General features: G+C 41.4%; 1 protein-coding gene and 1 pseudogene across 1 annotated transcript in view; both read left to right on the top strand.

Annotated features, from left to right (window-relative positions):
* The window catches only part of rab26 (RAB26, member RAS oncogene family), a 134,286-nt gene extending 114,251 nt beyond the window's left edge, over positions 1-20,035 (top strand). Inside the window, exons 6-9 of the mRNA XM_020454451.2 lie at positions 12,374-12,439; positions 12,713-12,769; positions 18,271-18,347; positions 18,556-20,035. Coding sequence (XP_020310040.1) covers positions 12,374-12,439; positions 12,713-12,769; positions 18,271-18,347; positions 18,556-18,658 — 303 coding nt within the window. The 3' untranslated portion in view covers positions 18,659-20,035. The remainder of the gene's footprint in view (positions 1-12,373; positions 12,440-12,712; positions 12,770-18,270; positions 18,348-18,555) is intronic.
* A 1,534-nt stretch (positions 20,036-21,569) lies between these two features.
* On the top strand, positions 21,570-23,301 carry LOC109865132 (toll-like receptor 13; annotated as a pseudogene).
* Positions 23,302-24,145: the final 844 nt, after the last annotated feature.

Raw genomic sequence — 24,145 nt, 5'->3', positions numbered from 1 at the left:
TTTTCCTTTTGGTAGGCCGTCATTGTAAATAATAATTTGTTCTTAACTGACTTGCCTAATTAAATAAAGGTGAAATATTTTTTTTAATAAACCTGCCGCTGAAATCATCCCCACAGTATGATGCTGCCACCACCATGCTTCACCATAGGGATGGTGCCAGGTTTCCTCCAGACGTGACTCTTGTCATTCAGGCGAAAGAGTTCAATCTTGGTTTCATCAGACCAGAGAATCTTGTTTCTCATGGTTTGAGAGTCCTTTAGGTGCATTTTGCAAACTCCAGTTTGCTTTTTACTGAGGTGTGGCTTCAGTCTGGTCACTCTACCATGGTGGAGTGCTGCAGAGATGTTTGTCCCCCTGGAAGGTTCTCCCTTCTCCCAACTCTGGAGCTCTGTCAGAGTGACCATTGGGTTCTTGATCACCTCCCTGACCAAGGCCCTTTTCCCCCGATTACTCAGTTTGGCCGGGCGGCCAGCTCTAGGACATGTTCTGCCAACTGTGGGACCTTATATAAACAGGTGTGTGCCTTTCCAAATCATGTCCAATCAATTTAATTTACCACAGTTGGACTCCAATCAAGTTGTAGAAACATCTCAAGAATGGTCAATGGAAACAGGATGCACCTGAGCTCAATTTAGAATCTCATAGCAAATGGTCTGAATACTTATGAAAATAAGGTATTTCTGTTGTATTTTTTAATACATTTGCAAACATTTCTAAAAACCTATTTTCGATTTGTCAATCTGGGGTATTGTGTGTAGATTGATGAAGAATTGTTTTTATTTAATACATTTTAGAATAAGACTGTAAAGTAACAAAATGTGGAAAAGGTGAAGGGGTCTGAATACTTTCTGAATGCAGTGTATATTGCACTGTGAAATTGTGAAAATGATGATAATGCCCTTTTAGTGTAAAAGCTGTTTGAAAAGATCGCCTTAAATTTCAGACTCTTTTGGTGGGATGGAGTTTTGGCCTTCCATGGTGAAATCCCTATATGGTAAATTAGTTAATAGACCAATAAGAGAGAGAGTTCCAAACCTCTGCCAATAACAGCACATTTTCAGTTTTCCCCTCCCCGCTCAGAACACTCCCAGACAGTCCTGGCAAAATTCTTGCTTGATAAATTGCCCTTTGCTAAGAAGCTTATATATTTTTTGTTGACCTTTTGAATTGAAAATGATCAATTATTGTTCCTTTGTTATATAGAATCCCTGCTCTCTCTCTCTTTATCACTCTCCCCTCTCTCTTTCTCTCTCCCTCTCTCTTCCTCTCCCTCCTCCCCCTTTCCCCCTCGATGACCGTGGTAACCGTGGTTTGATGCTTGTGTAGAGGAGAGACATGCTCCAGGCGAGCGTTAGAGCTGGCTTGCTTATTCATCCATCCACGGTCTCATCACAGTGATAGGATAGTAGCTACTAAGGAGTGAGATGGAAGACAGAGATACAGTATACTTTCAAATATAGTTTGGGGTTATTTTCATTTGTTACTTTCTGTTAATTAGAGCTACACACAAGCATGCACGTGGACACACACACAAGCACTTACTCAGACACACTGCGATAGATTTGGTCACAATCTCTAAACACAAGCAACCCTCCCTCCCAGCACTGATCACTCTGCCACAGATTTAAAGTAGACCTAATGGAAAGTAATTACCATAACTGACAATATGTCTCATTATGTGGGTTAATGAAAAACACTCATGTAGACCAGCACCCTGTGATTAGATAAGAGAACACTGCTGTCATTAGCAAGAGTTTCACATGGAGCTCTGCTCTAACAGGTAGAGAAGGAGACAGCACAGCAGGACAAATGGCTAGCTCATGTGTTCACTCACTTCTTTTCTCATCTCCCTCTCCCTCTATTCAGCCTCCTGCCATCACAACTAATCACAGGAACAGTGTCACAGAGTGTGTCCCATAAGCCTCTACTGCTTTCAGGTGTGCCTGAGACTCCCAATCAGACCGTAGGAAGACCGGGACATGAAGCACGGATGATTGGAGCTGCCTTAGATGAGAGAGACAGAGTAGAGGGAGAGAAAGCAAGATGGAGAGTGAATAGAAGAGAGAGAAAAGATTGAGTGGACCATCCTGATGGAGTGGACCATCCTAATGCACAGATAATGAAATGATGGAGAGGGAGGTGTGTAAACAGAGGGATTCATAGAAGGAGTAATGGTGGCGTGTTTGACTGGTTTCCTTCATGAAATCTATCATGGTTCCCCAGAGACACTAACCTCTATTTAACCAGAATAGCTAAAAGGGCGGCCAGGGACCACTAACCTGTATTTGAAATAAGACATATTGTGGGGGAGGAGAAAGGAAGATGCTAGTAGTGCACTACTCAGACTGAGAACAGGGGTGACAACTGTTTCTTTCAAACAGCCCTATTTTTATTTACCTCTTTCTTGTCAGCATTCACCTTTTATATAGCCATTGCTTTTGTTGGGAAGGAGAAAGAGACATTTAACATTGACCCTGTTGTTGCAACCGTTGTCAAGGTAACCTGACAGCTGCATGTTCTAAATTCCTCTTGTTTAAATTCAGACCTTCCACTACTTTCATTTATTCACATTCATTAGCAATTAGCCTCCCGTCGCAGTGCTAGAGGTGTCACTACAGACCCAGGTTCGATCACGGGAGTATCACAACCAGCAGTGATTGGGAGTCCCATAGATCGGCGCACAATTGGCCCTGTATCGTTTGGGTTGCGGGAGGGTTTGGCCAGGGGGCTTTACAAGTTGGCCATCATTGTAAATAAGAATGTGTTCTTAACTGACTTGCCTAGTTAAATAAAGGTTAAATAAAATAAAATAAATAAAAATGAGGATGCGTTCCAAAATTCACTCGGTTAGCATACATAGTGACGCGGTTAGCATACATAGTGACGCGGTTAGCATACATAGTGACGCGGTTAGCATACATAGTGACGCGGTTAGCATACATAGTGACGCGGATAGCATACATAGTGATGCGGTTAGCATACATAGTGACGCAGTTAGCATACATAGTGACGCGGTTAGCATACATAGTGACGCGGTTAGCATACATAGTGACGCGGTAGCATACATCCTCATGCCGTGATCACAGTTAACACACATAGGGTCTATATTTTAGAGTTAGAATTAATATAATGGAAGATAACAGAATAAAATAGAAGAGATATTTTGAGTGTCACAAATGGATGGAACCTCTGTCATATAACAAGAACGTTTAAAAAAAAAATTAAACAGAGCCTATGTCATAATTGTTTTGCTATAGAGGGAATCAAATCTGCTCTGTACGATCATGTAAAGAAATAACACATCTGACCTGGAGGAATCTCTGTAGGATCATATCAGAAAGTAGTTTTTTTTATCCACGTTGGATGTGATCACACCATCGTGCACTTTCTCTTCTTTGAAACTCCCCAACATTTATTTTGGCTGAAGACAGATAGGCTACATGTGATTTGTATGCATATTCACCAATCATTTGTTAGTTAAAATATAAGGTCCTTTACATATTAACGTGTCAGAAAGTAGCCCATCACTTTTTCCAAATGATCTGTGGATAGCTCCTGCTAAATTCAGGGCATCGATGTTGTTGAGAAAAGTTGCAACACTTGTGTAGTTATCGATGTCTGTTATATCTTTCAAAAACGGCACTGTAGAAAGGACTTTCAACACATACTGACCAGCTCACGTTATAGACAGAAGCATGCTACATGGCAGACCAATCCAAACTCATCCCCTGGCATGTCCAGCCCATCCATTATCTCAGACAATCATGGCTAGCGGGAAGGTTCCTGGCTTTTTCCGTGGCTAAACCAACTAGACTCGTAATTTAACAATTGTACTTTTTTTTTCAAGAGCCAGGCTTGACGTTAATTATTTTAACCAATGACCAAGTGAGGGGGAACTGACATACTTCCAGTGGAGAGCAATTGAACATCAAGCTTGTAATAGACAGAGGTCAACCATTTTCATTTCTCTCCTATGTAAAGTGATATTCCCTGGGTAAAGATTTAGGATGCAACGTTTAGGGATTGGAGATATTGGAGTAGAGGTATAGTGCAGTACTGAGCTCCAAAACTTTTGTATCTCAGCACATTCCCACAGGCAATGATACAATGTTCAAAAATGCGTGTTACATTTAACACACAGGTCTGGGATATTACGGTCAAATTTGTGGAGCTTAAAAGCAACATTCTCAGGTGGGTGTTTATTGTCTGTATCTAAGCTCTAGAGCATATCATACCCCGGTCCTCTGTTGAAACATCTTCCTGAATATCTTGTATCCACTGAAGTCTCTTACTATCAGAGTTGTCTATGAGTAGCAGCCATTCTCCCATAGCACATATTAACAGAGAGCGTTTCTAAAGTGGTCAAAGGAGGTTGTAGGGCAGATTGTTTTAGAATGGAAAAAATAAAGCTTCTCAATTGGAAGTATTTGACTAAATGCTTTTGTGGTAAATTAAATCTTCCCTTTAGTTCTTCAAATGACATGATCCCTTTTTCATTGTATAAATCCATTACTTTAAACCCAAAGTCATTTTTACCTGTTATGAAATTGTTATTGCCCCAAATTGGTGTAAAACTGGATAATACAGGGGATCAGATATTGCTATACTTCGTGCCATATAGTTAGGATGTTTTTAACGAAGTGATTAGTAGTATCATTCTTTAGTTTCTTAAAGGGAGCAGAGTACAAATATCCATCCAAAGTCAAGCCTTTTGTGGACAGCATTTCAGTCTGCGACCAGGGTAAGTTTGCTTTCTTGGAGAACCAAAACATAGCAGCTCTAAACTGTGTAGCCCAGTAATACCACTTTAGGTTTGGAAGTTGCAACCCCCCTCTGTCATAGGGCAAATAAAGAAGAGAAAGTCTAAGCCTTGGTTTTCTGTTGCTCCAGATACAATTTGAGTTGACCACTCAACACTATCGAATTACTTATCTGCATCAAGTGAGAGTATGGCACTATCAGGGGACCCTTCACACATGCACTATGTTTAGATCTCTCCTCACGTTGTGAAAACCTTGATGGTTTTTCACGAAGCCATTTTGGTCTTTGTGTATTAGATATGGGAGCACTCTATCCATTCTCTTGCCTAAAGCTTTAGCAATTGTTTTTGAGTCGGAGTTCAGAATAGAAATCGGTCTGTAACTTTCACATTTTGTTGGGGATTTATCAGGCTTCAGAATGAGAGTGATTATAGCACTCCTTAGAGAGAGGTGGAAACAACCTTGCTGAAAGGATTCAGAATACATATCCAAAAGTGGACCTAGAAGTTTGTCCTTAAATATCTATTGGGAGCCTATCTGGACCTGCTGCTTTACCTTCCTTCATATTGGAAATAGCATCAGATATTTCAACAGCATTCCTTTTCCAGATCCAATCTTGTGTCTTCTGAAATAGCGGGAAACTCAAGACCATCCAAAAATGATGTCTGATTAGTTAAGTTCTCAGGAGACTCAGAGTTGTAAAGTGTGTTGTAGTAGGACGCAAATGTTTAGTTTATTTTTACATGATCGATTGATCATTTTTCTTGTAAATTATGAATTGTATTAATGGCTCTGTCTGAATTTAACTTCTTAATGCGCCATGCCAGCAATTTACCAGGTTTTTCACCTTGATCATAGAAGGACTGTTTCTGCTTCGTTAAGCTGTTTGCAGCCTTTGAGGTAGAAAGTTCTTCATTCTGAACTTTAAGAGCAAATAATTCCTTGTTTACTTCTACAGAGTTATCCAATAAAGCTTCCCTCTCCAATTCTCTGATATTGCTGTCTCTCTCATTTTCAGATTTAATTGATTTGATTTGAAACTGGTCAAATGTATAATTTGCCCCCTGATATATGCTTTGAAAGCCTCCCATCTGGTACTCGCTGACGTTTGGCCAGTATTCAATGTAAAATATACATCTATATGCACTCCAACATAGTGTAAGTAGTCTGGGTCCTGTAACGATCTGGGATGCAAATGCCATCTAGAGGATCCTTTTACTAGTTTTGTATCCCTATAGAATAATGACACAGGGGAATGGTCACTCAGAACAATACTGTCATATCCACTTCCTGCTACATTGGGAAGCAATGAGCAAGAAACTAAAAAGTAGTCTATATGAGAATATGATTTAAATGTCGACGAGTAACATGAATACTCCCTTTTACCCGGGTTCTGAGTCCTCCAAGGTTCACATAGATTTAAGTCCTTAATGAAATCCTGTCATTTCTTTCCACTCTTCAAGTAGGAAGTGTCTAAACCAGAGGAGCGATCTAGATGAGGATCAAGAGTCCACTAAAATCCTCTGCCATTAGGACTTTACCAGGAAGGGAGGCTATCAATAGAAATACATTCTCAAAGAATTTGGAATTGCCATCATTAGGACCATAAATGTTAACCAGATTAATACGCTCAGTCAAAACGAGTTACCTGTACAGTTATAATATTATCCACTTGAAACAGAACATATTTGTGAATTAATACCGTCACACCACAAGAATGAGAGGAGGAACAGGATGCTATTACATGCCGTTGACATCTCCTGCGTACTTTAAATAGCTCATCCTTCAACAAGGATCTTGCGTTTCTTGAAGGAACACAATAGATGAATGTCGTTGTTTAAGCCTAGTAATAACCTGTTTCAGCTTGGATAGTTTACAAACTCCACGGACATTCCACAAAGTACATTTCAGTTTTACATTTGAAGTCATTTAACCAAAGATGTAAAAAATTGAATACGTTATAGCAAAAAGGCATATCTAAAATATGTTTAGTAACCAAAAGGACCGCATGAATATTTTGTAGTGAGGAAAATATGTAAAGATCTGTTGGAACAAACAAATCCATAATAGTAAAACACTAAACCCCATTCCCTTGTCTCCCTAAACGAGACACCCAATGCTTTCTCTCCCACCTCCCCCTAATCGTAGAGTGTAGCCTGCTGGATGACTGATCCATTTAAGGGAGCAGCTTAACCTAAGCGACTAAACAAAACAAAGTGTCTCCTGTCTTCTCTCAGCCATTACTCCTCACAAACTAAACAAAAGGCACATCTTGCAAGATGTTATGTGGAATATCACAACAAAAGGCATATCCAGCAAGATGATATGTGAAATGTCACGTAGTATTCATTTGAAAAGTAGCAAAGAATTCCTCCACCGAAAACAGTAACGCTAGTTAGTGAAGCCTGACTAACGTTACCATTACAGTATGGACAGTCCAAAATAGTTGTAGATGATCCACAACATATGGTCTGCTGCTAGTAAAATGGCCCATACAATTACAGTTGAAGTCGGACGTTTACATACACTTAGGTTGGAGTCATTAAAACTCGTTTTTCAACCACTCCACAAATTTCTTGTTAACAAACTATAGTTTTGGCAAGTCGGTTAGGACATCTGCTTTGTGCATGACACAAGTCATTTTTCCAACTATTGTTTACAGACAGATTATTTCACTTATAATAAACTGTATCACAATTCCAGTGGGTCAGAAGTTTACATACACTAAGTTGACTGTGCCTATAAACAGCTTGGAAAATTCCAGAAAATTACGTCATGGCTTTAGAAAATGCTGATAGGCTAATTGACATAATTTAAGTCAATTGGAGGTGCACCTGTGGATGTATTTCAAGGCCTAACTTAAAACTCACTGGATCTTTGCTTGACATCATGGAAAAATCTAAAGAAATCAGCCAAGACCTCAGACAAACAAATTGTAGACCTCCACAAGTCCTTGGGAGCAATTTCCAATGCCTGAAGGTACCACGTTCATCTGTCAATACAGTAGTACGCAAGTATAAACACCATGGGACCACGCAGCCATCATACCGCTCAGGAAGGAGATGCGTTCTCTCTCCTAGAGATGAACGTACTTTGGTGCGAAAAGTGGAACTCAATACCAGAATAACAGCAAAGGACCTTGTGAAGATGCTGGAGGAAACCGGTACAAAAGTATCTGTATCCACAGTAAAACGAGTCCTTTATCGACACTCAGCAAGGAAGAAGCCACTGCTCCAAAACCGCCATAAAAAAGCCCGACTTCGGTTTGCAACTGTACATGGGGACAATGATCGTACTTTTTGTCCTCTGGTCTGATTAAACAAAAATAGAACCGTTTGGCCATAATGACCATCATTATGTTTGGAGGAAAAAGGGGGAGGCTTACAAGTCGAAGAACACCATCCCAACCGCGAAGCACGGGGGTGGCAGCATCATATTGTGTGGGTGCTTTGCTGCAGGAGGGACTTGTGCATTTCACAAAATAGATGGCACCATGAGGATGGAAAAGTATGTGGATATATTATAGAGACATCTCAAGACATCAGTCAGGAAGTTAAAGCTTGGTCACAAATGGGTCATCCAAATGGTCAATGACCCCAAGCATACTTCCAAATTTGTGGCAAAATCACTTAAGGACAACAAAGTCAAGGTATTGGAGTGGCCATCACAAAGCCCTGACATCAATCCTATAGAACATTTGCTGGCAGAAATGAAAAAGTGTGTGCGAGCAAGGAGGCCTACAATCCTGACTCAGTTACACCAGCTCTGTCAGGAGGAATGGGCCCAAATTCACCCAATTTATTTTGGGATGCTTGTGGAAAGTTACCCAAAACGTTTGACCCAAGTTAAACAATGTAAAGGCAATGCTACCAAATACTAATTGAGTGTATGTAAACTTCTGACCCACTGGGAATGAGATGAAATAAATAAAAGATGAAATAAATCATTCTCTTTACTAATATTCTGACATTTCAGATTCTTAAAATAAAGTGGTGAACCTAACTGACCTAAGACAGTTTTTTTTACTAGGATTAAATGTCAGGAATTGTTAAAAACTGAGTTTAAATGTAGTTGGCTAAGGTGTATGTAAACTTCCGACTTCAACTGTATAGCGTTAACGTAGTATACCATGGTAATATATAAACTCCAGAAAGTATCAAAGATCAGAAATTGACAGGCTACGTGAGAAAAAAATATGCCATTGAATATGTGCTACGTAACCCAAAGGCCCTTGCACATGATGCTGATGTCAGGCTTGCACGTGAGTGTCAATCATTTTAGTCCAAGGATATGATTGAAACTTAAGTCTTCATATAAAGACTTAAGTTTGCTTAATATGCTTCTCGGTGGTGCAGGATGAATGAATATGGTCCCGATGTGTCAGTTTACATGGTGCTAAACATCTTCGCCGGCATTTCACAGTGTTTTATGTAATCCAATGGAAGAGATTCATCAACATAACAAAAATATACTTAAACATGACGTCTACCGTTCAACTATCTTGCCTGTCATATAGAAGAAACTGAGCTGACCTCTCTGGGGTAGGTGGGACGCTTGCGGAAAATGCAGATCGCCAAATTCAAATAAATTCTATAAAAATCAAACTTTCATTAAATTACACATGCAAGATACCAAATTAAAGCTACACTCATTGTGAATCCAGCCAACATGTCAGATTTCAAAAAGGCTTTTCGGCAAAAGCATAAGATGCTATTATCTGATGATAGCGCAATAGTAAACAATGAGAGTAGCATATTTCAACTCTGCAGGCGCGACACAAAACACAGAAATAAAATAATGTCCATTTATTTTGTGCGTTTGATCCAGAAAAACACCGCTTCCAACTTACGCAACGTCGCTACAAAATATCTCAAAAGTTACCTGTAAACTTTGCCAAAACATTTCAAACTACTTTTGTAATACAACTTTAGGTATTTCTAAACGTATATAAATCGATCAAATTGAAGACGGGATGATCTGTGTTCAATAAAGGAGCAAAGCAGACTGACGCTACTTTTCTGGTTACGCGCTTCTATCAAAAGGTTCACATGAAGTGACTCGTTCTGACCTATGTTATTCTTCATTACACAAAGGAAAAACCTCAACCAATTTCTACATCCAGTGGAAGCGGTAGGAACTGCAAGAAAGTCGATTAGATTTCTGGATTCTCCATGAAAACATATTGAAAAGAAGGTGACTTAAAAAAAAAATCTGAATGGTTTGTCCTCGGGGTTTCGCCTGCTAAATAAGTTCTGTTCTACTCACAGACATGATTCAAACAGTTTTAAAACTTCAGCGTGTTTTCTATCCAATACTACTAATAATATGCCTATATTAGGATCTGGGACAGAGTAGGAGGCAGTTCAGTTTGGGCATGCTATTTATCCAAAAGTGAAAATGCTGCCCCCTACCCCAAACAGGCTAACTGATGAGCACATACAGGCTCAAAAATGTTGTTTAAAAAAAATATTTAAAAAAAGAGCACATACAGGCTACAAATAATATAAGGAAACTTTGAGTTGGCTAGCTCTTCATATTATTCACTTAACTGTTATGCTAGCTACAGTACTACAGTAACAGCTAATACATTAGCTAATGTTACTTAGCTTGCCAATAGTCAAAAATCGATTCAAATCAAACTCAATTTGTGACATGCGCCGAATTCAACAAGTGTAGACCTTACTGTGAAATGCCTACTTACAAGCCCTTAACCAACAGTGCAGTTCAAGAAGAGGTAAGAAAATATTTACCAAATAACCTAAAGTAAAAAAATATAAATAATAATAATAAAAAGTAACACAAAAACATAACAATAACGAGGCTATATACAGGGGGTATCGAGTCTGACAGGGAAACAGGTTAGTTGAGGTAATTTGTACATGGGGTAAAAGGACTTTGCATAGATAATAAACAGCAAGTAGCTGCAGTGTACAAAACAAGGGGGGGGGGTCAATGTAATAGTCCGGTGGCCATTTGATTAATTGTTCAGCAGTCTTATGGCTTGGGAGTAGAAACTGTTAAGGAGACTTATGGTCTTACACTTGATGCTCCGGTACCGCTTGCCGTGCGGTAGCAGAGAAAACAGTCTAAGACTTGGGTGACTGGAGTCTCTGACAATTGTATGGGCTTTCCTCTTCACATAATCCGAGATGGTTTAGTTCTCCCTAGTCCAGAGTCGTGGTCAAATTCACAGCGGCAACACAAGTAGGAAGAAGATTCACGTATGACAGGGATGAACACCTCGACTTGAGAGGGAGATGCAAACTCGTGTGACCATCCATTGTAAGTCAGCCGTAGTTTAGCTGGGAAGGCTATTCCATAGGCAATGTTGAGGGACCTGGGCTGGCGTGTGACCCCCGTCGTAGCCTTTTCTTTTTCTGTGCAAGTTTTATGTAACCTATATTTAACTAGGCAAGTCAGTTAAGAACAAATTCTTATTTACAATGACAGCCTACCCCCGCCAAACCTTCCCCTAACCTGGACGACGCTGTGCAAATTGTGCACCCCCTATGGGACTCCTGATCACGGCCGGTTGTGATACAGCCCGGGATCGAACCAGGGTCTATAGTGACGCCTCTAGCACTGAGATGTAGTGCCTTAGACTGCTGCGCCATTCAGATAGGTCAGGGAAGAACATGATCTCTTGGTCCCTGTGCACCACCTTGCCCATAGCCCTGTCTTTCCGCATCACTCTGACTTTGTCTCAAGGAGAGGGGTGGTTTCTCGGGCTTGTATGAGCCAGAAGCCAATCGGCTCTTTCAATGCGCAGTTGTCCGGCCCCAATGCCTCGGGAAGCCAACTCTCGAGAAATCCAACTGCGTCACCATTTTCCACTTTTTCATGTAGATTAACCAGTCTCAAATTAGACTACCTGTGTAGATTGTCGAGCGAGCTTAGTTTTGAAAATAAGGTCTGCCATCTGTTTTTCCAAACTTTTCGGTCGTTGTTTTGACAGTGACGACAGTATCTTCCACCATGCTAATGCGCTGCTCTGCTTCATCCAAGTGTGTGAAGTGGGCTTGAAGGTCACGTTTAACCTCACTAATCCCTGTTAGAACACCCTCATGGCAGAGATTGCTTCCAAAACCCCTTTTGGTTCTGCTTCTGGTTTAGGTCGTCCACATCGTTGGTTGTCATGTCGGACTCGTGGTGTGTTAGTAGAGCTGGCTGAATTAGCAGGGCTAACTGGCCTAGCCTCGACCACATTGCCGATGCAAGATGTTCTTCTTGTTTTAGGAGGACTATGTTTAAGTCGATTCATCAAGGATGTAGAAACGCCTGAAATTGTCCAATAAAATTGCTGTTCGTGTTACGAGGATGTAAAAGAAGAGATGAAAAGAAGTTTAGCCGAAAATGTCAGGAGAGCACTAAAAACGAATCCGCTCAGTTCAACGCCATAACCACGCCCATTTTATTAGTATTTACAGATGGAATACAAGTTTGTTATTAAGGCACATGATAGTTGTTTACATTCAAATGCCTCTCCTATGAAGCAGTGATGTGCAACATACGCCTAGTTTCCTGAAACGAGTCACATATCTCTCTCTCTCTTTATTTCTCTCTCTCTCTGCCCCTCTCTTTCTGCCCCTCTCTCTCTCCCTCCCTCTCTCCAGGCATGGCTGACAGAGATCCATGAGTACGCTCAGCAGGACGTGGTGCTAATGCTGCTGGGGAACAAGGTCAGCCCCCCCACTGAAAGGACGGACGAATGGATGGATGGATGGATGGATAATAAGTACATTACTATGAATTGAGAGAGAGAAAGAACGAGGTAGATATTGATGGACGGATGATGAGTGCATTACTATCAATGGAGAGAGCGTGAAAGGAGGTAGATATATGCGTCTCTGCAGAAAATAAAGGAGAGGATGCTGTTAGTGTGAGTAGATGATGAAACAGAGAATAGATGAAAGGAGAGAATGTTTTCAGGAGATGTTTGTGATCTCTTACAGGCTGATGCAACACACGAGAGAGTGGTGAAGAGAGAGGAAGGAGAGAAACTGGCCAAGGTGCGCTGTTAGGAAAGAAAATGCACAACTCAATCACACAGTATTGACCCTTTTGATGTCTAGGTTTCGATCTATTTTAGTCTGCATAGATGGGTGACAGTCCGGGTGTGTCTTGATCTCTCTACTTATTTATTCATAGGTGCACCTTCTATTGTTATTGTTCAGAGTCTTTTTTTTTTCTCTCTTCTTTTTTTTGACCCAATTTCATGGTATTCAATTGGTAGTTACAGTCTTGTCTCAATGCTGCAACTCCCGTACGGACTCGGGAGAGGCGAAGGTCAAGAGCCATGCGTCCTCCAAAACACAACCCAACCAAGCCGCACTGCTTCTTGACATAATGTCCACTTAACCCGGATGCCAGCCGCACCAATGTGTCGGAGGAAACACTGTACACCCGACGACTGTGTCAGTGTGCACTGTGCTCGGCCCACCACAGAAGTCTCTCGTATGAGATGGGACATGGACTTCCCTGCCGGCCAAACCCTCCTATAACCCGGACAACGCTGGGCCAATTCTGCACCACCCCATTGGTCTCCCGGTCACGGTCGGCTGCGACAGAGCCTGGACTCTAACCCAGAATATCTAGTGGCACAGCTAGCACTGCGATGCAGTGCCTTAGACCACTGCGCCACTCAGGAGGCCTTGTTTGGAGTCTTTGAAGTGAGTTCGCAAAATGTATTTTTCACATCGGTACGCTCTGAGTTCATAGGCTTGTAACAGTAAATTACTGTGCATGGCTGTAAGCGAGACGGATGTCAGATACCCTTGTTATTGTCAGACTGTGTAATAATAACGGAAAATCCCTACAAAACTCTCTCGCACACACACACAGTAAAACTCCTCTGTCACGCACGCACACAGGCACACATCAGGGTTTCTGTTAGGAAAATGTGGCGCCGGACAAGGTGACCGGGAAGATTTTAATTTACCGGCCATTGAAGAAATTTACTGGACCCATGTGCATTGAGTGTATACCACGTTAGCGGGTCCATCCACGGTGTTCAGAATGACAAAAATCACAGTTAGATTATGATAATGCATCTCACCAGAACATGTAACTCATGTAATGAGGCAGCCAATAAACTGTCATTTTCAAACATTTACCAAAATTAAATTTGCAGGAAAACAGTGTTCTGAACAGCACACCTGGGAAAACACCATTCTAAACAGCACACCTGGGAAAACACCATTCTAAACAGCACACCTGGGAAAACACCATTCTAAACAGCACACCTGGGAAAATACCATTCTAAACAGCACACCTGGGAAAATACCATTCTAAACAGCACACCTGGGAAAACACCATTCTAAACAGCACACCTGGGAAAACACCATTCTAAACGGCACACCTGGGAAAACACCATTCTAAACAGCGGACCTAGGAAAACACCATTCTAAACAACGGACCTGGGAAAACACCATTCTAAACAGCGGACCTGGGAAAACACCATTCTAAACAGCGGACCTGAGAAAACACCATTCTAAACAGCGGACCTGGGAAAACACCATTCTAAACAGCGGACCTGGGAAAACACCATTCTAAACAGCGGACCTAGGAAAACACCATTCTAAACAGCGGACCTGAGAAAACACCATATGTAAACAAATTAAAGATGAGAGAAATGGCATAGCGTTGGGTCCAATAGGAAAGTAAATTTATATACATTTGCCGACATTATATAATTGCTCCTGTCTATACAGAAATAAATTTCATAATTCAAAATACTTCACCAGAAAGCATGACAGAGAAATCAAGGACCATTAACTTCTTTAAAAAAATAGCTGTGGATTGTTTGAAATCACAAGCTTGTCGGCCTATGCCTTTTTAGGAAGCCTGCAAAGATTTTGGCGAGTCTCTCAAGAATGGCTCAGCTGTCTCCCGCCAATTCTTGCACGTTTTTATTTTTTAAATATATTTTATTTCACCTTTATTTAACCAGGTAGGCTAGGTGAGAACAAGTTCTCATTTACAACTGCAACCTAGCCAAGATAAAGCAAAGCAGTTCGACACATACAACAACACAGAGTTACACATGGAGTAAAACAAACATACAGTCAGTAGAAAAAGTCTATATACAGTGAGTGCAAATGAGGGAGTTAAGGCAACAAATAGGCCCTGGTGGAGAAATAATTACAATATAGCAATTAAACACTGGAATGGTAGACGTGCAGAAGATGTATGTGCAAGTAGAGATATTGGGGGTGCAAAGGAGCAAGATAAATAAATAAATACAGTATGGGGATGAGGTAGATAGATGGGCTGTTTACAGATGGGCTATGTACGGGTGCAGTGATCTGTGAGCTGCTCTGTGAGGGAGATATGAGTCTCCAGCTTCAGTGATTTTTGCAGTTCGTTCCAGTCATTGGCAGCAGAGAACTGCAAGGAAAGGCTACCAAATGAGGAATTGGCTTTGGGGGTGACCAGTAAAATATACCTGCTAGAGCGCGTGCTACGAGTGGGTGCTGCTATGGTGACCAGTGAGCTGAGATAAGGCGGTGCTTTACCTAGCAGAGACTTGTAGATGACCTGGAGCCAGTGGGTTTGGTGATGAATATGAAGCGAGGGCCATCCAACGAGAGCATACAGGTCGCAGTGGTGGGTAGTATATGGGGCCTTGGTGACAAAACGGATGGCACTGTGATAGACTTCATCCAATTTGATGAGTAGAGTGCTGGAGGATATTTTATAGATGACATCGCCGAAGTCGAGGATCGGTAGGATGGTCAGTTTTACGAGGGTATGTTTGGCAGCATGAGTGAAGGATGCTATGTTGCGATATAGGAAGCAGATTCTAGATTTCATTTTGGATTGGAGATGCTTAATGTGAGTCTGGAAGGAGAGTTTACAGTCTAAACAGACACCTAGGTATTTGTAGTTGTCCACGTATTCTAAGTCAGAGCCGTCCAGAGAAGTGATGCTGGACATTCATTGTTTCCTTGCGTGAGTTGTTTTCCCATTGATTTTAGATTTTGATCAATTCCCCATTACAAATGTCACCAGTAGTAAATGTACCGTTAATCCCTGTAATTTAGTTTCATACATTTCTATTAATGCATTTATCAATTACAGTAATTTACCATTCTCATTCTTGGAGTGGAAACGTATAGATATTTACACTACCAGTCAAAAGTTTGGACACACCTAATCATTCCAGGCTTTTTCTTCATTTTTACTATTTTCTACATTGTAGAATAGTGAAGACATCAAAACTATTAAATAACACATATAGAATCATGAAGTAACCAAAAAAGTGTTAAACAAATCAAAATATATTTTAAATTTGAGATTCTTCAAAGTAGCCACCCTTTGCCTTGATGACAGCTTTGCACACTCTTGGTGTTCTCTCAACCAGCTTCATGAGGTAGTCACCTGGAATGCATTTCAATTAGCAGGTATGCCTTGTTAAAAGTTAATTGTGGAATTTATTTCCTTAATGCATTTGAGTCAATCAGTTGTGTTGTGACAAGGTAGGCGTGTGTATACAGAATATAGCCCTATTTGGTAAAAGACCAAGTCCATATTAATGCAAGAACAGCTCAAATAAGCAAAGAGAAATTACAGTCCATCATTACTTTAAGACATGAAGGTCTGTCAATGCATAAAATTTCATGAACTTTGAAAACTTCTTCAAGTACTGTCGCAAATACCATCAAGCGCTATGATGAAAGTGGCTCTCATGAGGACCGCCACAGGAATGAAATACCCAGAGTTACCTCTGTTGCAGAGGACAAGTTCATTAGAGTTAACAGCATCTCAGATTGCAGACCAAATAAATGCTTCACAGAGTTCAAGTAACGGACACATCTCAACATCAACTGTTCAGAGGAGACTGGGTGAAACAGGCCTCGAATTGCTGCAAAGCAACCACTAATAAAGGACACCAATAATTAGAAGAGACTTCCTTGGGCCAAGAAACACAAGCAATGGACATTAGATCGGTGGAAATCTGTCCTTTGGATTTTTGGTTCCAACCGCTGTGTCTTTGTGAGATACAGAGTAGGTGAACGGAGGATCTCCGCACGTGTTGTTCCCACCGTGAAGCATGGAGAAGGAGGTGTGATGGTGGGAGGGTGCTTTGCTGGTGGCACTGTCAGTGATTTATTTAGAATTCAAGGCACACTTAACCAGCATGGCTACCACAGCATTCTGCAGCGATACGCCATCCCATCTGGTTTGCACTTAGTGGGACTTTCATATGTTTTTCAACAGGACAATGACCCAACACACCTCCAGACTGTGTAAGGGCTATTTGACCAAGAAGGAGAGTGATGGAGTGCTGCATCAGATGACCTGGCCTCCCCAATCACCCAACCTCAACCCAATTGAGATCGTTTTTGATGAGTTGGACCGCAGAGTGAAGGAAAAGCAGCCAACAACTGTTTGAAAGCCAACAACTGGTGAAGCTGGTTGAGAGAATGCCAAGAGTGTGCAAAGCTGTCATCAAGGCAAAGGGAGGCTACTTTGAATAATCTAACACTTTTTTTGTTACTACATGATTGCATTTGTGTTATTTCATAGTTTTGATGTCTTCACTATTATTCTACAATGTAGAAAATAGTCAAAATAAAGAAAAACCCTTGAATCAGCAGGTGTGTCCAAACTTTTGACTGGTACTATATGTTCGTAAATATTAAAAAGTACCATAGTGATTGAGTGTCCATATAGCTATACCATAATATTTGCTTTGCCTCCAAGTAAACCTCCAATTGTTCTGCACTGTTCCACCCGCTAAACCCATCCCCACCATCCCAAATTGGGTTGTCATTCTAGTGACCGGTAGACCACCCCTTTCTCCCGGATCCCAGGGCCCGAGAGACCGGGACTCATACTTCGAAAAGAGCACACAGTGCCACCCACAGAACAGAAGCCGATCAACCGCCAAAATAATTTCCAATGTCCTCACCTCGTTTTGTATCATATATAGTTCAAAAAAATAAATTTACATATTTAAAAAATGTGCGTATCTTAATTTCCACAATTCACAAATAATATGTGTAATAATGTAGGCAGTTAATATGAAGGATTGTTACCTATACCCAGGATTGCCATTACAAAGAGTACATTTTTGGCAAGCAGTTACTATTTTAGCAAACAATTATTGTGATTCATCCTATAGTGTCCCTAACATCATTACCCCATAGCATAGCATGTGGGACACACACACACATACAAGGTTCTCATTAGCAGCTTTGAGAAATTCCTTGTATATTATCCTCACCCATCAGGGGGCTTTGGCTTTGTAGGACCAACCCTGGCAGGCAGGCTCAGAGTGGAAACATTGTTTGCAGAGTTCACAACCTGCTGCACTTGTAATGAAAATTATGCAAATTAACCTATAGAACGATATTTCCATGCAATGGGATTTTTGTGTGTGTGTGGGGGGTCAGCAACAGTTTTATTTATCGGCTTTTCACAATATTGCATACACACAAAACACACACAAACACACCAGGTACTTAATACCCTAAAACTTGGTGGACTCTCACTCTACCCTGTGCAGGAGTTTGCTGTGCCTTTCATGGAGACCAGTGCTAAATCTGGCCTGAACGTGGAGCTGGCATTTACAGCTGTAGCCAGGTGAGTAGGATGTTTACCACTGCTGTGTTCTCTAGAGATGACATGTCAATCAATGCCTTTTTGTTTTGTCATATATGTGATTTCGAAATAAACACAGAATCAAAAATCAACCTATGCAGTAAATATGCTGAAATGAGATTGAATCTCCCCGTCCTTTTCTTCTTTCTTCATTGCTTTCTCTGCACTTTGTTTTTCTCTTTTCTCTCAGAGAGCTGAAGCACAGGTCACTGAAGGAGCCTGATGAACCAACGTTTCAGCTTGAAGATTATGTCAACAAGGAGATGAAGAGTGCTGGTTGCTGCCGCACATAAACCTGTTCTTTCTCTGTGTGTGTGTGTGTGGCTGTAGCCTATTGGCTATGAGTCTGTCTCGTGTGTGTGTGTATATGTCTACCGGTGTATAAAGTGTGTGTCGCTGTTTCCCTTTCCCCATGTGCGTGTGTGTGATATGTTTTTAACAGTGGTGGTTGTGTATGTATGTGTATGGTGTACGAGTGAATTCATAATGCGTCATCTTCTGCCCCCTACTGTATGATAAAAGGATGACAGTTTCAGTGCATCGGTACAGTAAGAATCACAGCCTATTAGTCTTATCAAACTCATTCAGTAAAGACCACCAAAGTAGACATCAAACAGCAACCTGTCAAAGTTCACCCGCTAGATGAAGGTGGAGCATTTCATGTTACAGTACCTCTGTGTCATCTTACACATTCTCTGATGATTTCTCTTCCTGGTGATATTTTGTGTACTCATCCAAGTCCCCCCCACCCAACTGCAGAACTCTCCTGACCCACCTCTTCCTGCAGCTGTGAATGTATCTAAACGGTCCCCATTTGTACCCCTTCGCTCTATCCTTGTTTGGATCCATCGTTCATGATCCATTGGAGTCCTTTTGTGCAATATTACTAAGAAAGTATGTGGTGTATATATTTTAAATGAAATGTATACTCTAGAGCTTTATAGTTTGCATTACTTATACATGGTTGTCCTGTTGAGGACAAATGGAACACGGTGTCAAGTGATGTAGAAAGTCAAGAGATTGTCAAGTAGCAGAACAAGAAACTGTGGGCTGTCTATACAATTCAAAATGTGCATTGAGGCAAGATAATATCAATATGGATCTTTGTAAATCTATAACACTCTATGGAAGGGTTTGTTCAAATGTTTAAATGTTGTTTATGTGTTTCTGTACAGGGTGTCCAACATCATGTTATTGATATTCTGGAGGCAAAACATCTGTCCTGTATTTGAATACAGTATTGTTATTCAGTACACCTACCTTGACTTTATTTCAGAAATGCTACAATTGTAACTATATCATTATTTTCCGAACCATGGTATTTTGAAGAGATGCACTCCGCAAATCTGACCTTCGTATCGATTTACAACACTTTTTAATTCAGTGGATTCATCATTCTGGACGTATAAAGAGAAATGTATGTAATTGCCTAATGTAAATGATATCGAGTTTCATACTGTATTTTGTTCCTGTTTAACCGAAGTACTATGATGCTCAATGAAAGAATATTGCTGGAATATTTAATAATGTACAGAGGGCAGCAAATCGTTCAATGTTTTGATTATAGAAAAGAGTGTCCCTACTGTACTTCTATAATCCACTCAGACACAGTAAGCACATTTTTTTCTATGTAACTTCAGTACTCACAATAAAGTTTAAGATGCACAGTAGTGAATGATATGATCTTGATTTCCTCAGATCTGAGTCCAATCCCTGCGTGAGTCCACAGCACCGCCATCTGGTCACATTAGGTCAGTTCAAGTCAAGTCTAAGAACGTTCTTTCCATTATCAAGCGAGAGCTAAAGACAAATTCAAATGGTTATCAAGGACGGCAGTACATTTATTCGGCTCTTTATACCGTATTGAGTTGAAATGAAATGATGTTCACCTTTAAAAAACAGATGCCCAGGAAAACTATAACTGCTGCTTCTTTCTCAGTTATCTTTCAACAGTCACATTTTCATTCAAGTTTCAGGTTTAAATGTCACGAGCACACGTACAGAGAAATGCCTTTCTTGCAAGCTCTAACCCCAACAATGTAGTACTAAAAATAACAAGGTAGAACAAAAACACGTGATATCTTACAGAAGCATAGTCAAAGACCTTTCTGTAAGATAAGAATTTGAAGAAGTTGAGATTCCGGTGGGGGAGGGTGTGTGTGACTGTGTGTGTGTTGGGGTTGGAAGGGCAAGTGTGAGGTGAAGTTTCCTGTCAACATTGATACTGGGACAATTATAGTCTGTCTACTGTCTCAGCTGTCACATTGAGCTGCATTTCCTGTAGCTGTGTCTTCAGGTTCATCTTAGGCAAATCTGCATCTATACAGTCGGAATAGATGCAGAGCGCTTTCGGAAGTTCAGACAGAGTCTTACTGGCTCTTTGATCTTATCCATGTATTCCAATCTGTTCAAAGATTCACATACTCTTAAACAGTTAAGAATACAATGTTTGTTCTCTGCACTAGCTGTAGATGCTGGGATGAAACAGGTAGCCATGAACAGCTTGTCAGAGGTTTATTGTATGTTAATAACTCCCTGCACCTGTCAGGCAACATTGCCACTTTGAGGATCCCAAACTGCACCACCTCTAGTGGTTCTATTCATGATGACCCAAGTTTCTATAGTCTTCAAGATGTTGTCTTGACTTCCCGTCGTCTGAAGACCATAGGTAGAGGCGTGTTTTGAAGGTCTTAAAAACATTTAATCTCTTAGCATACCTCTAAATGATGTACTGCAACTACTGCAGTCGGGTGTCAGCTAAGTGGAATCATTTGAATTCTGTCAGGAGCATGTTGACTCTACCAGCTCTCAACTTCTTATGTTTCATTGACGACGGACCATATCAACTTCTCAATGTCTGCTATTCAAAAATGTTCGACAAATATTTATTGATCTGAGTTTTATCCATGTCTTGAGGAATCTCCAGAGTTTTTCTGTTTCTTTGGACAGTACTAGAGTCACATCCCCTTTGTAAAATTCAACACAGTCCTATCTTGTGTTTAAAGGTATTCTCATGGCTGTACAATAATAGTCTTAGTGAACAGTGAGGCATTATCTTTTGCTGACCTTAGTTCAAAACAGAATATGCCTGTTGGAGACCTGAAGTTCCCTCCAGAATCCAAGATTGAGCTCAATCTGACGTGTGTATTTGGCAGCATACCTCAGGGACTGACATAGCTCTACATCAGCCCTGGCATGAGGCCCATGACTCTCATTGTTGGGGTGGCCCGAACCCAGGCTTGGGCCTGCATACGGAAGGAACAGTCTCTTTTCAGGACAGTGAGAAGCCTTTCCAAGAGGCTGTCGTTGAACATAGTGGATCCTGTGCGGGTCAGTCTTTGCTGGGAGCTACTTTTAAGTTCCTTCAATGCTTCAAGCTAGAATCGAATCCCTCAGATTTATTTGTGGATCTAACCAGTCTGAATACACTTGTGCACCTGAGGGATTTGCAACTTAACAGGAGTAGATCTCAATCAGCAGACTGGTTTTGAGATCACGTTTCACAACTGCAGGATCGACTACTTGGAAAAGGACCTTAGAGTAATAGATAGAATTACGTTTAGTTATTAACAGTGAACTTATGATAATGGAAGAATTCCCTTGGCCCCTGAAAAGATATCTGCTCATACAATAGCTTATTTTACAATGCAGTTGCGACAATGCTTGGTTTCATAACTGGGCAAAACGGAATCAATAAGTTAATGTCACGTTTTGGTACTGTACCTTTGAGGGATTACGTTGCAAATACGCCCACATGCATTGTTCTGTGAACGCAGGATTCATTTTGTTTGTCTACACCTCTCTGGGCCTCCTGTGGACACAGGATTCATTTAGTTTGTCTACACTTCTCTGGGCCTCCTGCGGACACAGGATTCATTTAGTTTGTCTACACTTCTCTGGGCCTCCTGTGGACACAGGATTCATTTTGTTTGTCTACACCTCTCTGGGCCTCCTGTGGACACAGGATTCATTTAGTTTGTCTACACTTCTCTGGGCCTCCTGTGGACACAGGATTCATTTAGTTTGTCTACACCTCTCTGGGCCTCCTGTTGACACAGGATTCATTTAGTTTGTCTACACCTCTCTGGGCCTCCTGCGGACACATGATTCATTTAGTTTGTCTACACCTCTCTGGGCCTCCTGTGGACACAGGATTCATTTAGTTTGTCTACACCTCTCTGGGCCTCCTGTGGACACAGGATTCATTTAGTTTGTCTACACCTCTCTGGGCCTCCTGTGGACACAGGATTCATTTAGTTTATCTACACCTCTCTGGGCCTCCTGTGGACACAGGATTCATTTAGTTTATCTACACCTCTCTGGGCCTCCTGTGGAGACAGGATTTATTTAGTTTGTCTCCACCTCTCTGGGCCTCCAGCTCTTCATGCTGGTGGTTCTGCTACATCACCTGGCTGGCCACTATCGTCTGGCTCTGTTCCACATCCCTCACGGCTGGTTGGAGGAGGTCGTGTTTTGGAACAACAAGGGACAGTACCGGTACTTCGCCCTACAGTGGGAAAGACAAGCGCTGGGAGGTGTAGGAGGACCTGCCCAAGCTGGAACAAGGAGGTCCCCCTTTCCTGCGCTTGTGTCTGCACAGCAGAGACTTCCAGCTGGGGAAGGATATTGTGGACAATATCACAGAGAGTCTCTACAGTAGCTGCTGGACCGTCTCCTTGGTCAGCAGCCACTACCTCCTCAGAAACTGGTGCTCTTTAGAGATGAAGCTGGCCACTAACCGGCTGTGGGTGGAGCACAGGGAGATCCTCATCCTGGTCTTCTTGGAGGCCATCCCTCCTCGCCAGCTGTCCGCACACCTGGACTGGCCAGACTGGTGAAGATCAGGTCCCACCTGGACTGGCCAGAAGAGCTAGAACAATACCCAGCATTTTGGGACCGATTTGGGGCTACACTGGTGCCAAAAGACAGCCATTGACATGGTTACGTCTCAAAACTCAGGATCAACGTTTATGAATGGATTGTAGTGAAATATATCCTGTGTCTCCTGTACAAAAATACAAAAAGAGACAAAGATGACTGCCAAGCTCATAGAATGTTTTCATCCTTACTCAAAATCATTATTGTGTATGTTACCTTATTTGTTGCATATTGTTACCTTATGTTCTGTAGATTATGTCTGCTTCAAATGTCTCTAACTATATACTTTGAGATGAGCTTCCAGTGGGGATTGTTTTTTGTTGGTAACACTTTCAACTGCCCTTTTGACATAGGAATGACAGTGTACAAGTGCATCATGATGCGTCTTCAGCGGTGCATCTCACCTTCCTGTAGCTTCTCTCCTTAATCTGCAGGGATCTGAAGACGCGGGTACTGTACATATGAGATGAGTAATGCAAAATATGTAAACATGATTAAAGTGACTAGTATTCCATTATTAAAGTGGCCAGCCTATGTATATTGGGCAGCAGCCTCTAATGTGCTAGTGATGGTGTATTTAACAGTCTGGTAGCCTTGAGATAGATGTTGTTTTTCAGTCTCTCGGTCTCAGTGTTGATGCACCTGTACTGACCTAGCCTTCTGGATGGTAGCGGTGTGAACAGGCAGTGGCTCGGGTGGTTGTTGTCCTTGATTATCTTTTTGGCCTTCCTGTGACATCGTGCTGTAGGTGTCCTGGAGGACAGGTAGTGTTGAATGCTGAGCTATAGTCAATGAACTGCATTCTTACATACGTATTCCTCTTGTCCAGATGGGATAGGGCAGTGCGATGGCGATTGTACCGTCTGTGGATCTATTGGGGCGGTAAGTAAATTGAAGTGGGA

This window comes from Oncorhynchus kisutch, linkage group LG20 (genome assembly GCF_002021735.2).
Source record: "Oncorhynchus kisutch isolate 150728-3 linkage group LG20, Okis_V2, whole genome shotgun sequence".
In the NCBI taxonomy this organism is placed as follows: domain Eukaryota; kingdom Metazoa; phylum Chordata; class Actinopteri; order Salmoniformes; family Salmonidae; genus Oncorhynchus; species Oncorhynchus kisutch.
This window is presented reverse-complemented; position numbering and strand designations above follow the sequence as displayed.